This window comes from Necator americanus, chromosome III (assembly GCF_031761385.1).
Source record: "Necator americanus strain Aroian chromosome III, whole genome shotgun sequence".
In the NCBI taxonomy this organism is placed as follows: Eukaryota; Metazoa; Nematoda; class Chromadorea; order Rhabditida; family Ancylostomatidae; genus Necator; species Necator americanus.
In genome coordinates this window covers 5,725,849-5,740,042 of record NC_087373.1, presented here as the reverse complement: position 1 = coordinate 5,740,042, position 14,194 = coordinate 5,725,849, and the positions used below count along the sequence as shown (strand labels likewise).

The following is a 14,194-nucleotide window of genomic DNA, read 5'->3' as shown; positions in this document are numbered from 1 at the left end:
AGTGTCTGGCGTTAATCAATCCGCTTGGGATGTGCCACCGCGTTCACTCAAATTCAGAATCGTTTGAGGTTTTCAAACGCGTAACTAGCCTGTTCCATGGGTAAGGGATAACATAGACTAATTTTTAGTTGGTGAACCTGCTTTAAAATCGATAAATTCTGAAGATAATTGATTGATTAGTGAGGGGATCGATTTTGAAATTATTTAGTATTTCATATAATCATTGACACTTAGGACAAGATAGTTCAATACAAGAAATGCCTTCTCCTTATAAATGTTCTCAGACTTTTTTTTTCGTTAAATGTTAGAGATCCATCGTGAAAATAAAATTTTTGTACGAAGAGCTTGAACGATGCCAGTGGTCGGAGATCACGAATGAGAGAACAGCGGAAGCGATGTTGCCGATGTTAGTGAGGTAATAGTAACTTGTACATAGTGTGATTGAGAAGAACAGCACATTTTGCCTTCTTTATTAGGTACAGTTTCAACCAAACCAACTCCCGAAGCTGTTATAAACCCAAGAGAGTGAAGACTTCACGATGCTTCTTCCTGCATGCACTGTATCATTGCATCCGTCCATTCCATAGAAGCTCACGTATTTTCCAAAGTAATTTACGTGATGTCGAACAGTACGATAATACATGAATCCGCTGCACCCATAATTCTCTCCTCCTTAAAAAGGTTTGAAGAATTGTGAAAACTTGAATAAAGAACAGCGTGGATCATCAACATTTCAAAAAAGAAAGTATTCTTTACTCACTTTTACAAACGGTGTGCTTCGAGTTGGTAGTTGAATCCATGTCAGAGTAGAAAACCTAAAATTTTATTTATTTTACTTTAGTTCTTGTTCCAGTGATCAATATGCAATTAAGAAGTTCTTTCCAGAAAATCGTAATTGTGTATGTATTGCACACGAGAGTCACACCTCTATTCCTTGATGACGAAAACCTTGGACGAAGTAACATGGGACAGTTGGGACAACGTCACTCCAGTATATAACTCGGTAGGAGAAGTTTACCTGAGATAAGTTTACCTTAGATAAAATAAGACACAGAAAGTAATTATGAACTCTTCTCACTCTTCTCAAGTCCAATTGTCGGCAATGTGAGCGAAGTTAATATGGCCCATTAAAGTAGGAATCATTGAGTTTGAGTATTATTTCTTGTATTATCTTCTTGTGCCTCTCCAAAATTATTGCAGAGGTCACCTCAAGATTATTATTTATGCCTTCACAATCATCCACTTTATGAAGTGTATTTACGCTTTCTTGTTATGCCCACGAGGTTTAGGTGAAACCTTACTATCGGCACGACGTCAGGATTATATATTAGAATATTATAATATATCCTAATATCTAACCTAATAACCTCCACAACGGTTTACCGCCTCACAATGGCGTGGAGATGACTCTGGGCGTCGAATTACGACGTGCAGCGGAGGTTCGTCCTCCGACAGGGTCTCCCAAGCTGAAAAGGAGTTCGACACATCCGACATTCCGACTTCTCGGGATCGGAAGCCTAGCTAACAGTAAACCACTGCTGAGATTCACCGCCGTCTTGACGAAATGTTGAAAGGTGCTCCCTGATCCATATAGGTTGAGCGATGACCTCTGGTGAAAGTTAAGCTCGCCGTGGCAGGGCTGCTTAGTTTGGGAAAAAGTCTTTTTTCCATTCCAGCATATTCGCTGTCTCAGTACCCTGCACACTGGCGCTGCCGTCTTAGACGTCAGACAGTGACCGATGAGAGGTTACTCAGCACGTCATTGATTCTGGACCAAGGCGACACACTCACGACCTGCCATGAAGACTGTCTCAGACTGCGTACTTACAACGCTAGAACAGTGTCTACAGGCGCTGACCTGCATGCCCTTCTCGGATCTCCAGAGCGCATCAGATTTCACGTGATTGCTCTGCAGGAGACCAAGAGCAAAAGTAGCGATGTACGACAGATGAGTGACGGCACACTCGTCATTCGTGGAGAGAAGGTTCCGTCGCGAAACGTGGGCGGTGTTGATTTTGTTGTGCACCCGTCTGTCGTCCATTTTTTCGATTCTCACGAGATCCTGTCTGGCCATTCTTCGCCTCCGCCCTCTGCGCCAAAAACCCATCAGCAGCATCAACTGCTACTCACCAACATCAGCAGCTGATGTGGCTGCTGATGAATGACATCAGCAGCCACAGAAGAGGAATACAGGATCGGAAGATTTGGACTAGGGGACCGGAATGAAAATGGCAATCGTCTCGCCAGGCTGTTGTTCGCCACTCGCCTCTTTTATGGGAACTCTCTTTTCATGAAGAAAAATCATCGTCGGTGGAAATGGGAATCGCCTAATGGCGCGACTCGTGTGGAGATCGACCACATGCCCACCAACCGGAGGTGGTGTCTACTTGACATCTCAGTAGTGTCATCGTTTTGTAGTGGTTCTGATCTCCTTCGTGCGAAAATACGACTTAACCACACGATGGAAAAGAACATCTGGTATCGGCAACGAAGGAGAAAAGAAGTCGTCTACGACGATTGCGTACTCGAGAACTCCTTGTCCCAAGGTGACTGGCACATCGAGGAGGACCCAAACGTGGACTACGAGATGCTGCTCAGAGGATTACGAGCCCGTGCTGAGCGTGCCTCGAAGCCACACACGACAAGTTCTCGAGTACGCAATCGTCGTAGACGACAAACTTGGATTGAATTTTGAAGACCACCAAGGAATTTTTGGAAAGAAGAAGGGCTTTGACGCTTGATCCAAATGCTTCGCACATTGAGCGGTTAGTAGCAAACACTAGCTGCAGAAAAGCGTTACAGGAGGATCTTTTGAAGTATAGACAGAAGAAGATTCTGGAAGCAGCACAAGGAAGAATGAGTCCAAAGAAGTGCCGCAGGGATCTCCGCGAATATAATATTCCGCTAGCAACCTTGCTGAGCGAAGACGGGACTCGCACGTCTTCTCGTCGTGAGATGGAAATCATTACGGAGAGGTTCTACTCGAACCTTTTCCGTCCATCAGCTTCTGTGTCAAGCCCGATCATCCCCACCGGTGAAGCTCCACCACGGATTCTTCCTTCGGAAGTACTAGTCGCTATCAAGAGCATGAAACCTGGCACAGACCCCGGACCTGATTTTATATCAGCAGACTTTCTTCGGGCTGGTGGCCATCCGCTTCATGTAATCTTAGCAGCGCACAAGACATCCTACCTTCAAAAATAAAGGATCCCAGACCAGTGGAAGACCTCGCGAACCGTTCTTATCCATAAGAAAGGTGACCGAGAGGACCTTCGGAATTACCGTCCGATATGCTTGCTGAGCGTGTTATACAAAGTATTCACCAAGATCATCCTCACGCGCATATCTAGGACGCTGGATAAAGCCCAGGCCCAAGAAAGTTGGATACCGTCAGGAGTTCAGCTGCTTGCATCACATCCAGACCGTGTCGATGTTAGCCGTGAATACCGCCTGCCCCTTGTACTAACCTTCGTAGACTGTGAGAAGGCCGTTGACAGCGTACGAACGAATGCAGTACCGTCAGCGTTGATCGATCAAGGTGTGGACGCGTCGTATGTGAAGACATTAGCCATTTGCTACGATCGATGCACCACGAAGAAACAGATTTTCCACCGCTCCCTTACCATACCCAATGGAAAGGAGGTACGACAAGGCGATACTATATCGCCAAAGCTGTTCACAGCTGCATTGCAATTAATAATGAAATCACTTTCTTAGGAAGAAAGGAGCATAGTTGATGGAAGATTTTTCTGCAATCTTCGTTTTGAAGCCGACATCGTTCTCTTTTCAAGAAATACCAATGAAGCAGAAATGATGCTAAACGAGATGAACGAAGCAGGGAGAGGAGAACAGGACTGCGAATAAACAGGAAGAAGACACAGTTCATTGGTAGGCTTGGCAAGGAGAGAGAAGGAGTTTGATGGAATATGCATGGGATCGAAGACCTCGAACTATTTTCAGGCTTTTGATAAAGACGAGTTTGTCGAAACGTCAGGCCAATGATGAAGTTTCACCTAAACCTCGTTGGCTTATCAAGAAAACATAAATACACTTCTTAATGCCGAACTTTCAAGAAGAGAGGACTCGGAGATTCATCCACTTCGGATTTCCTAATTAAATCAGTAAAACTAATAGTTTCTGTTTACCATTTTATGGTGTTCTTCTGCAAATTTTTCGTCGCCAACCCTTGGCTGACCAAATGTGACCAGCTTCACATTAGTTTGGTTATGTTGTCCGGCCACCACGGATGCAGCTAATGTAGCTAGAGCACCACCAAGTGAGCGACCGGTAACCTAAAACTTTTATTTGAGTGGCCAGCTTAAAAAGATATGCATTTACTTGTGAGGACTCCTCAGTACTTTACCAAACGCTTTTTAAAGGGAAAAAGAAATCAACACAATAAACTCACCCAAATCTCGTAGTTTTGATAATATGTCGTTAGATTTTTGAAATCTTTCTCTATACCACCGTTCCAGAGACTCAAGAAGGCATCATGGAAGTACTTCGATACTCTGCCTCCATGAGTCCAATTACTCTGGAACATTACAACGGTATTTTCTACTCAATATTTCACCTACGCTTCCTCCACTAAAATTTTGATGCTTTTTTGAGGTTCACTAACGTGTAACTGGCCCCACAGTGACGTGCGGTGGCTAGCCTATGTGTCAAGTCAGTGTTTTTATCCACTCAGACAAGTCAGGTACCAATTTTTCGACCTCGGAGGGATGAAAGGCTTGGTCAGCACTAGGGCGGTCTCGAACCTCCGATCGATCGGGCAGGAAGTGGAATCTCTAACCGCTACACTACACCCGCCTCAGACATTTTCACTCGAGGAATTTCCTATGGTGGGAACGTAAAGGTACATTCAAACCCACTTACGTAGTCCATTTATAACTCAGTTGAAGTTACTAACTCGAAAATGCCGTATAATTTTGATATCATTATTTGTTGTCAATAACACCTACTTAACTTTACCTCAAAGACACATGCTCTGATGAGTCTCAGTGACATTCATAAGCGGAGCTCTACTGTACTGTATGCAAGAAAATCGGATGAAATCGCACAAATCAAAAATTAGGCAATGCCCAAGGGAAAATACCAGAAAACAGAAATATCTTTCTCAGAACGAAAAAGTGACAAGTTTGGTGAATTAGGAACTTCAAAGTTTTGTTACTCGTGAAAGATTAAGACCTAATGTATGCTACATAAGTTTTGTTCACTTGTTTTTTGTTAGGAGAAACAAACACCAACCCTATATGCATCTTAAAATGCCGATTAAGTGCAGCGCTATTACAAACATAATTTCTCGTCATAATTATAATCCCATAATCACCCATAAGGTAAAAACCAACCCATTCCTTGAATGTGCTCTCCATAATCTCAGCAAACAGCTGCTGCATGTCGGTAGTTCCACTGGAAACGTCTCACGTTTTGTTTTCTCATCGTTTCTACATTCTACGTTACCACAAAAGACACTCATGGGGTACTTACTCGAGAGTGCAGCACATACAAAAATTAAACAACAAGACTTTGGTTTTTCATAAAAGGATATTTACACATACCGGAAACTTAGTACGATTGCTTGTTTCTCATGCATTACAGCTGTGAACCCTGAGCACTTTCCTGTGCATTTAGCATAAGTTTGATTGTAAACCTGGAAAGTGCAATGCATCCTCACGCAAGAGGAACCGTTCGATGTCCACTCACTGTAGCATTTTTAAATTTCTTCATGCATTCTCCTGGTTTATCTGAGTATGCAGCAGCGCTCATAACGAACATGTACTCTCTGGCGAGTTCGTCCGTGTAGCCCGTCGTTTCACAATTACATAGCGTAATAACTGTGAGAACTATGAGGACAAACATCCTGCACGCCACTATGTGAGTGACGATCCTTCAAGATGTGTTTAATGGAGGGTTTTTTTTTCTTCAAACATGAAGACTTGAACAAAGGCAAATTCGAAGAAGAAAAAAGTCCGACAAAAATTACGTGATGCTTGACAGGAAGGCAGTCTGATGGCAATCATACACATATGAAGAGAAGAGATGAGGAGATGACCTCTTAGGCATGTGAAGAATTGAAATATATACTAATTGGATGAATGAAACTAGAATTCTAAAAGTTTTTAACCTCCAGCAACATGTACGAAAAATAGTTGGGATTATCCGTCTAAGTGATAATTGGCGTTTTAGCCACAAACCGCTCCTGCAGTTCATTAGGCCGACTGAGTGATCAAATAGAGGATCTTATAGTAAACGAGCACTAATAATTAACTAGAACACCAAAGTGAAACTTTTCCGGATGAGCATTTCTTGACAATACTAACGACTTGCTTCTCTCACGAATATACTAATAGGGTTTGATCCTGACACACTTCTTAGTGATGGAAGAATTCAGCAGTAGAACAACTTCATCACCAACCCCCTACCGATGATATGAATTTGTTCCGAGCGCTGCTTCTGCAAATAATGTACTGAATACAGGAAAAAAGAGTCGCAGTGTATGAAATCGGTTCAATTCGGTGAGCACCAGTACACCTCGGGCCGATCTCCCTTATCTGCAGGGGTGGTGCAAACTTTCCAACACTTAATTATTTTGTTTCAGTAGACCACTCTGCATGGATTTATTTCAGTGAAACTGTTCGCGTACTGTTCTGTCCACATCATTTCATGTTTTCATAGTAATCCCTTTGGAATCACCTGCTTCGGCCAGAAACGGACACATCAACTGTAAACGAATACGGGCTGCGTTACTAGTCTGACTACCACGGGGACAATCTCAAGTATTTCCCGCTCATATTGCTGAGGGTGAAAATCTTTTAAAATTATTTTGAAATTAAATTAAAAAATTAAAATTGAACCTTTATTTAACACATCTTGAAAGATCTTCACTCAAAAAATGGTAACCAAGATGATTGTCTCAAAGGCATCACCTCACGAATCTGAGGTGACACGGATTTCAGGTGGAGTATTCATAGGCAGGATCGTAGATTATGGAGAAGAGGGTGATTCCGTCCATTTCTTCCTAATTGTCGTAAAACAACGGCCAGTAAGATACGGCGCGTGCAGAAGGCTGGCGCGCTCCAATCGAACTCGTTGTAGAAAATAGCGCGCCGGATCGCTCGAGGCCGTATCGTCTGGGCCGTTTTTACGGCAATTGGGAAGAAATGGACGGAATCACCCTTCTCTCCATAATCTACTGTCCCGTATAAGAATACTCCACCTGAGATCCGTATTGATTCAGGTTCGTGGGGTGATGCCTTTAATAGCTCTCAGAGTTATTGATGTGTGATTGTGGAACGGAGAATTACACGGACAATCCTCGTCAGGATGTATATGCTGGTGCTGAGAGCTGCTTCGTACCCAGATAGTCCAAGAGAAGGCGTAACGAAACTTGTAAATGAGTGTACAGTGAGTGGATCTTGAACGGTAGTTGTAGCGTTAGGATGTGTACTGCACGTTCCAGTTTCAGAACCAAATTTATGCTAATTGCACCAGTGGAAATTGTTCCTGATTCACAGCTGTTATACATGAGAAAAAAGCAATCATGGTAAGTTATCGGTATGTTTGAATCTCCTTTTATAAAAAGTCAAAGTTGTATCTTTTTTGTTGTGTTGCGTACTCAAATAAGGTCCTCATAGGTGACGTTTTCTAGTGATGGTAACGTAGAAACGATGAGGAAGGTGGACAATAATAACTTGAGACGTCTTCAGTGGAACTACTATAATTCGACAGTTATTTGGTCAGATAACAGGCAGCACATTCTAGGATTCTATGGTTTTCTAGCTTATAACATCTTGCAACCTATGACCTAAATCGGACATCTGCGGATGAGAAGATGTGGTTCAACACCAGCTTTGACTATCTTCTTCGCTTACGCTTCAACATCAAGCTACGAATAATAATAAGAAGAAGAGAAAGCTTTCTATATGGACCTAGAGAAGTTCTAGAGAGAAGACAATATCATACCATACAAGGTCATGATGATTTTAATGCCAGGAGTGGCCCGAGAATAACGCTTGAGGAACTTCACATCAAGACCCACGGTCTGCTGTGGAATGAACAGGTTAGAGAGGATTTCCGAGTTCATCATGACTGTTGTGCCCAAGTTCTATACGGGATCGGAAGAAAAACGTCTCCTCCGAAGAAGATTCTATATCACATGGAAAGAAAAGAAAGCCGCGAAGTCCAGAGTGCGAAGAAGGGACTATCGTTAACTGGGATCTCTTCGCTACGCTAACCAGCATTTACAGTGTTTAAGATGCAGTAGGTAGAGAACTTATTTCTCCTGATATTAGTAAGACTGACGTAGCAAAAGAAAGGCCTGTAATCTTTTACCGGTAACAAAATTTTAACATTTTCAATTTTTTAAACTTATTCTGTCATTTTTTCGTCTTAAAACAATATTTCTAATCTTTGCTATTTTTCCAAGGGCACTACCAAATTTTTGATTTCTTTCGCATTCTCTTGATTTTCCTGCCTTCAGCATAGCCAACTCCGTTTATGAAAGTCAGCAGAACTCGAGCAAAGAATGTGACTCTGAGGCAAACTCGCGTGAGGATTCGTTAAATGAAAAAAAGTCAAAATTATAGTCAAAATTAGTAGCAGCAGCACTTGCGTGTATCGTCAGTTAAAGGCATCACCTCACGAATCTGAGGTGGTACGGATTTCAGGTGGAGTATTCGTATACGAGATCGCAGATAAAGGATTTGGGGGGGGGGGGGGGGTGATTCCGTCCATTTCTTCCTAATTGACCCGGAAGGTGTGGCGTGTGCACAAGGCTGGCCCGCTCCAATCAAACTCGTTGTAGAAAATAGCGCGTCAGAACGCTCGAAGCCGCACATTCCAGGCAGTTTTTACGGCAATTAGGAAGAAATTTAGATGTATGGGTTGTTTATTGAGTACAGATAATAAAGAGAGAGTTGTTAATTATATTCTAGACAGTACTTATAGGTTTTGTAATAGTGTGCCTGCGAGGTTTTTAGATGGAACCTTCTGCCTGACACTTTGGCTTTTTTGCCGTCTTCAGAGGTCTAAATAGAGGTTTATTGGAACAATACTACGTTTATTCCGTCACGTCTCACACCATCCTAAGTCAGTGTTTCGATAATCGTTCAAGGTAGTGAAAACGGAAGCCATATACATCGAAAGCAATGTTAGGCACTGTTCCATCAGATGTGCGGCGGCTGATTGCACATACTTGTCGTTGCTCAGTGTACCAGCGATTGAGTATTATAATAGTAATATTATATGAAAACAGAATTCTCTACATTGAAAATAGTTAGACTATTTTCAATTTGAAAATAGTTAGACTATTTTCAATTTGAAAATAGTTAGACTATTTTCAATGTAGATGAATGAAATGAAATGAATGTTCAATGACAGACTAAATAATATGCTTATGTTTCTAATTGCATTAAAATATGACAAGAGTTACCATACTATTTTAAGTGTTTAATCAATAATAAACAATTACGAATAAAATGAAAGGATAAAGTGTCTGGCGTTAATCAATCTGCTTGGGACGCGCCACCACGTTCACTTCGATCAAAATCGTTCGAGATTCACGAGCGTGTAACTGGTCTATACAATGAATTGCAGGGTAGTGTTTTTATTCTCCCAGATAAGTCTGGTACCAATTTATCGACTACGGAGGGATGAAAGGCCCGGTAAACACTAGGGCGTATTCGAATCTCCCACCGATCGTGCAGACAGCGGAAACTCTAACCGACTGCGGTACACTCGCCCATTAGTGAATTATCCAGAACTAAACAAAAGAGAACTTTAAGAACTTTTCAAAGATGCTGGGAACTATCCTGCTGTGGTGATCTATGCGATATATTTCTACCCTTTCAACTATATGACCCCTCTTCTTGCTCTATTGAAGCCATATATAGTTCTTCTTCATTATCACTTTGTTCTTGATCACTCCTCCTTACTGAAAAGCCTCGCGAATGGAATACTCTTGTCCACCTTCTTAACATTGCGGTTTCTAATCTTTCCCTCCATCTAATGAAATGGAGACCCAGTTAAAACGAAAACGGGGAACTTTTTAATTCTAACTTGTATTCACTATTTTTTTTCTGTTCTAAGCTTTCATTCACTGTTAGGACCGAATTCAATTATATGCCTGGAGGGAAGCAACGACTTAAGGTGAAGTGAACGGAAGCGTGAGTACCTAGGTTACTGCTTCTACGTGAAGGTTCCATTGAAATTCATACTTCCGAACAATGTGGTGCAGTAGGTAGATTCTGGAGGCTGGAAGTTACCTATGTAGAAGTCACTCAGACCCATATTTCGCCAGCTTGTCATTCCAATTTACAATAGAAAAAGAAATGGTTCGAACCATCTCTAGCAGTTCAGCGTAGAGAAACATAAAGTTGCTACCAAGGTTTTCACTCTCTCTCTAGGTCATTCAACTACTTCGGTTCGGATTAATAGAATCAAATAATAATACTCTCAACTTTGCCCAAAATTCGGGCAACTTTCACCATAAAACCGTCCAAATTATATAGCGTTCCCAAGCGCGAATGTTCGTTGGATCTAGTATGAGCAGGGCCACAGGGAGCAGGCGTCGTAACTAATGCAACGGTCTCTTCTTCAACTACAGTAATTGATGAAAACTCCTCATATCCTTTGAATTGGAGGGTGTGAACGATCTTAGCGGCACCTCCAAACCGACAATTTTTCGCGAAAATATTAAACTTTGTTTAAAAAATCATGATCTTGACCGGTGAATAGGGATGTCCATTTAACGCACCGAGCGGTTGCACTGCAGTCGGTTAAAGGTTCCGCTCTATCTACGATTGATCAGAGGTTCGAACCTGCTCTAGTGCTCACCAAGCCTTTCATCCCTTCGGGGTCGATAGATTGGTACCAGACTTATCTGAGAGGATGAAAACACTGACTTGACAGATCGGCTAACCACTGCAAGTCATTGTATGGGGCCAGTTACACGTTCGTGAACCTCAAACAATTCTAAATTGGAGTGATCGTGGGGGCGAAGCGGATTAACGCCAGAAATTTTATCCATTATCTAAAGGACGTGGATTAAATGTAAGCCAGAGCAAGTTTCATGCTTGCGCTGGTTCCCAATTAGTTCTATAATGTAACAAATCATTTATTCTATTGAAAAGAAAAAAAAGAGGAAAAATCGGCGATTGCGCATGTGATCATGTTCGTGCTGCGATGTGTTCAGCGATCATGAATGTATTTACAAGATAGAGACTTGCAAACTCATGAACATATCGCTTTCCATTTCCCGTCGAGCCGCCGCAACATAATGTGCTTGGAACATTCCATTTTCTTTGGTAAATTGAAATAACAAGCTGGCGGAATGTGGGTCTGAGTGACTTCTACATTTGTGACTTCCAGCATAAACATCTACTTAGGTTAGCACAATGTTAGGGAACAAGAATTTCAATAAAACCTTCTCGTAGACGCGATAAAATAACTCAGTCACTCTGGTTCCCGTTCACTTCATTTTAAATTGTTACTTCCTTGAAGGTATTCAGCTGAGTTCGGTCTTGACGCTGAATGAAAGCTTTTTTCATACAATTAAAGTTCATAAGTGTTAGAGGTGAATAGATTTCCATTTCACCTATACCCTTCAAAGAGCAGAAAGAACAGAAACCGCAATGTTAAGAAGATAGACAAGAGTATTCCGTTCGCGAGGTTTTTCAATGGAGGGGAACGAATGCAGGTAAAAGCAAAAGTTAGCCATATATAGCTCCAATAAAGGAAGAAAAGGACTCGCATAGTCGCATGGATACGGAAGAAACATTTCATAGAGATCACATAGACAGGCTAAATACAAGCATCTTTGGAAAGTTCTTGAAGTATTCTATTCTATTTATTAGGTTGGTGCAAAAAAAATGCAGGTTTTTTTGTTTTATTAGTTTCAACACTACTTTTTTGATAAACTAAGGCTTTTTTCTACGAGGTATTATACATTGTTGGAAAGCTTATTATATGAGTTTTCTAAATATTTATATGGGATTTAATTCAAGTCGCTTAGTATAAAAATAATTTGGTTTTTATTTTCAGATGTCTCATTGCAATTTTCGTCAAATTTACTTCTACGAGTTCAAACTGGGCCGGGCTGCCGCTCAAACCGCTCAAAATATCAAAGAAGTATGGGGCCAGGGAAGTATCAACGAATGCATAGTACAACGTTGGTTCCAAAAGTTTCGTGCCGGCAACACCAGCCCCGAAGACGAACCACATGGCAGCCGTCCACCAATACTTGATAACGACTTATTGAGGGCGACAGTCGAAGCTGATCCATGCAAAACCACACGAGATATTGCCAAGAAGCTCAAGTTCGGAAGGAGGAGAAGCAGAAACTGCGAAGTTTATGCCCGGCATTGATCAATAGAAAAGGAGCAATCCTACTTCATGACAACGCTAGACCTCACGTCTCATTGATCACACGGCAAAAGCTGCATGAGTTGAACTATGAAACTCTGGATCATCCACCATACTCGCCAGACATTTCGCCTACTGACCTTCACTTTTTCAAGCACCTTGATAACTTCTTGCGGAAGAAACACTTCAGAAACCAAGACGATGCAGAAACTGCCTTCAATGAGTTCATCGCTTCCAGAACCCCAGACTTTTATGATAATGGCATAAAGAAGCTCGTTTCTCGTTGGCCAAAGTGCGTTAATTGTAATGGAGATTACTTTGATTAAATAAATTTTGTTAGATCTGAGTTATATTAATTTAGATTTTGGGTAGAAAAACCTGCATTTCTTTTGCACCAACCTAATACCTAATATTGATATTCGTAAGTGATATGTTTATAATTAATTAAACACATATTAATCAAATAGGCAAGAATTACTGACAGTGAGAATCCACCAACAGTGCCATTTTTATTGGAGTTTCAAAGAAACTTCAGGGACTCACAGAAGATGGCGTAACTAGCACTTAATCGCGGGGGGACCATCTTTAAGCTAAATTCATCTTAGGCATCGTCATCTCTCTCTAAAAATCAGTCTATGTCATTTTGCAGGAGAGTAAACAATTTACTTTGTTTGTACTCTAACCATGTCAACCTTTGTATCAACAAAACACAATTTGCGGGAAGCGCTACTTTTTTGTTCCAATTTGGAGAAAAATGCAGGTGATGAACATCGATTGCTGTGTGAAGGATATAGAGAACATGCTCCATCAATAAAAATATATGAGTTGTGATCATGGGATTTAAAATGTGGCGATTTTTGAAACCAACGACAAAGAACGCGAAGAGAGGCCAGTAAAGGTTGAAGACGCCGAGCTGGAAGCGTTATTGGACAAAGATTCATGTCAAACTCAAAAGGAGCTGGCTGAGGGCTTGGGAGTGACTCAAAAAGCGATTTCAGAGCGTACAAAGAATATGGGTATGGTGCAAAAACAAGGGAAATGGTTTCTGTATGAATTCAAGCCAAGAAAAGTCGAACGCCGTTATTCACGTGCGAACAACTGCTCCGAAGGGAAAGTCCTAAGGATTTTTTGCATCGAATCATGACAGGGGATGAAAGATTGATCCACAGCGACAACCTAAAAAATCATGGGGTAAGCCCGGTCATACATCAACTTCAACGGCCAAAGCGAATATTCATGGGAAGAAGCTAATGCTGTGGATGTGGTGGAATCAGCTCGGAGTGATCAACTGTGAGCTACTTCAGCCCAACGAAACCAGCACTGGGGAACGTTACCAACGAGAATTCATGCTGGTGAACCGAGCGTTAAACCTCAAACGCCCCCAAGGACATGAGAAAGTGATAAGATGTTCTACTCCACCCGCTGTATTCACCAGGCCTTCAGGGTATCACTTTCACCGGTCGATGACTCGTGGCCTGGCCGAAAAGCACCTCACTTCTCACGAAGAAGCCAAGAATTGGATCAACCCTTGGATAGCCTCAGTAGACGAGGAACGTTTCCGACGCGGAATCCGTATGCTGGCAGGAACTTGCAGTAAAGTCGTAGCTAATGATGGACAGTACTTTGAATAAAAGTTGAAGGATAAAGTGTCTGACGTTAATCAACCCGTTTGGGATGCGCCCCCACGTTCACTTCAATTCAGAATCGTTTAAGGTTTACGAACGTGTAACTAGCCTATACCATGACTTGCGGGGGCTAGCCAGTGTGTCATGTCACTGTTTTTTTTATTTTCTAAACAAGTCTGGTACCAATTTATCGACCCCGGAGGGAT

General features: G+C 41.8%; 5 protein-coding genes across 9 annotated transcripts; 3 read left to right on the top strand and 2 right to left on the bottom strand.

The window, feature by feature from the left end:
- Positions 1 to 752: 752 nt before the first annotated feature.
- RB195_008698 (uncharacterized protein) lies at positions 753 to 2,074 on the bottom strand (the record flags this gene model as incomplete). The annotated part of the gene is made up of 5 exons (XM_064195328.1): positions 753 to 815; positions 926 to 1,018; positions 1,079 to 1,082; positions 1,392 to 1,555; positions 1,859 to 2,074. The coding sequence occupies 5 exons, from the start codon at positions 2,072 to 2,074 to the stop codon at positions 753 to 755; spliced, it is 540 nt and encodes a 179-aa protein (XP_064046473.1).
- Positions 2,075 to 2,161: 87 nt separating this feature from the next.
- RB195_008697 (uncharacterized protein) lies at positions 2,162 to 3,717 on the top strand (the record flags this gene model as incomplete). 3 transcript variants are annotated; one of them, XM_064195327.1, is made up of 3 exons in its annotated part: positions 2,162 to 2,653; positions 2,698 to 3,145; positions 3,215 to 3,717. In XM_064195327.1, 3 exons carry the CDS (start codon positions 2,162 to 2,164, stop codon positions 3,715 to 3,717), a joined length of 1,443 nt encoding a protein of 480 aa, XP_064046470.1. The 3 variants fall into 3 exon arrangements, with proteins under 3 accessions (XP_064046470.1, XP_064046472.1, XP_064046471.1); XM_064195326.1 differs by lacking the exons at positions 2,698 to 3,145; positions 3,215 to 3,717 and having other exon boundaries at positions 2,162 to 2,695; XM_064195325.1 differs by lacking the exons at positions 2,162 to 2,653; positions 3,215 to 3,717 and having other exon boundaries at positions 2,857 to 3,204.
- Positions 3,718 to 3,956: 239 nt separating this feature from the next.
- On the bottom strand, positions 3,957 to 5,862 carry RB195_008696 (uncharacterized protein; the record flags this gene model as incomplete). Of its 2 annotated transcripts, XM_064195323.1 has the most annotated exons (6): positions 3,957 to 4,013; positions 4,146 to 4,292; positions 4,409 to 4,534; positions 5,298 to 5,412; positions 5,562 to 5,653; positions 5,707 to 5,862. In XM_064195323.1, 6 exons carry the CDS (start codon positions 5,860 to 5,862, stop codon positions 3,957 to 3,959), a joined length of 693 nt encoding a protein of 230 aa, XP_064046468.1. The 2 variants fall into 2 exon arrangements, with proteins under 2 accessions (XP_064046468.1, XP_064046469.1); XM_064195324.1 differs by lacking the exon at positions 3,957 to 4,013 and having other exon boundaries at positions 4,128 to 4,292; positions 5,352 to 5,412.
- Positions 5,863 to 12,042: 6,180 nt separating this feature from the next.
- RB195_008695 (uncharacterized protein) lies at positions 12,043 to 12,366 on the top strand (the record flags this gene model as incomplete). Its single annotated transcript, XM_064195322.1, has 1 exon — positions 12,043 to 12,366. The coding sequence occupies one exon, from the start codon at positions 12,043 to 12,045 to the stop codon at positions 12,364 to 12,366; it is 324 nt and encodes a 107-aa protein (XP_064046467.1).
- A 1,247-nt stretch (positions 12,367 to 13,613) lies between these two features.
- RB195_008694 (uncharacterized protein) lies at positions 13,614 to 13,994 on the top strand (the record flags this gene model as incomplete). Of its 2 annotated transcripts, none has more annotated exons than XM_064195320.1 (1): positions 13,614 to 13,994. In XM_064195320.1, the coding sequence occupies one exon, from the start codon at positions 13,614 to 13,616 to the stop codon at positions 13,992 to 13,994; it is 381 nt and encodes a 126-aa protein (XP_064046465.1). The 2 variants fall into 2 exon arrangements, with proteins under 2 accessions (XP_064046465.1, XP_064046466.1); XM_064195321.1 differs by having other exon boundaries at positions 13,623 to 13,994.
- Positions 13,995 to 14,194: the final 200 nt, after the last annotated feature.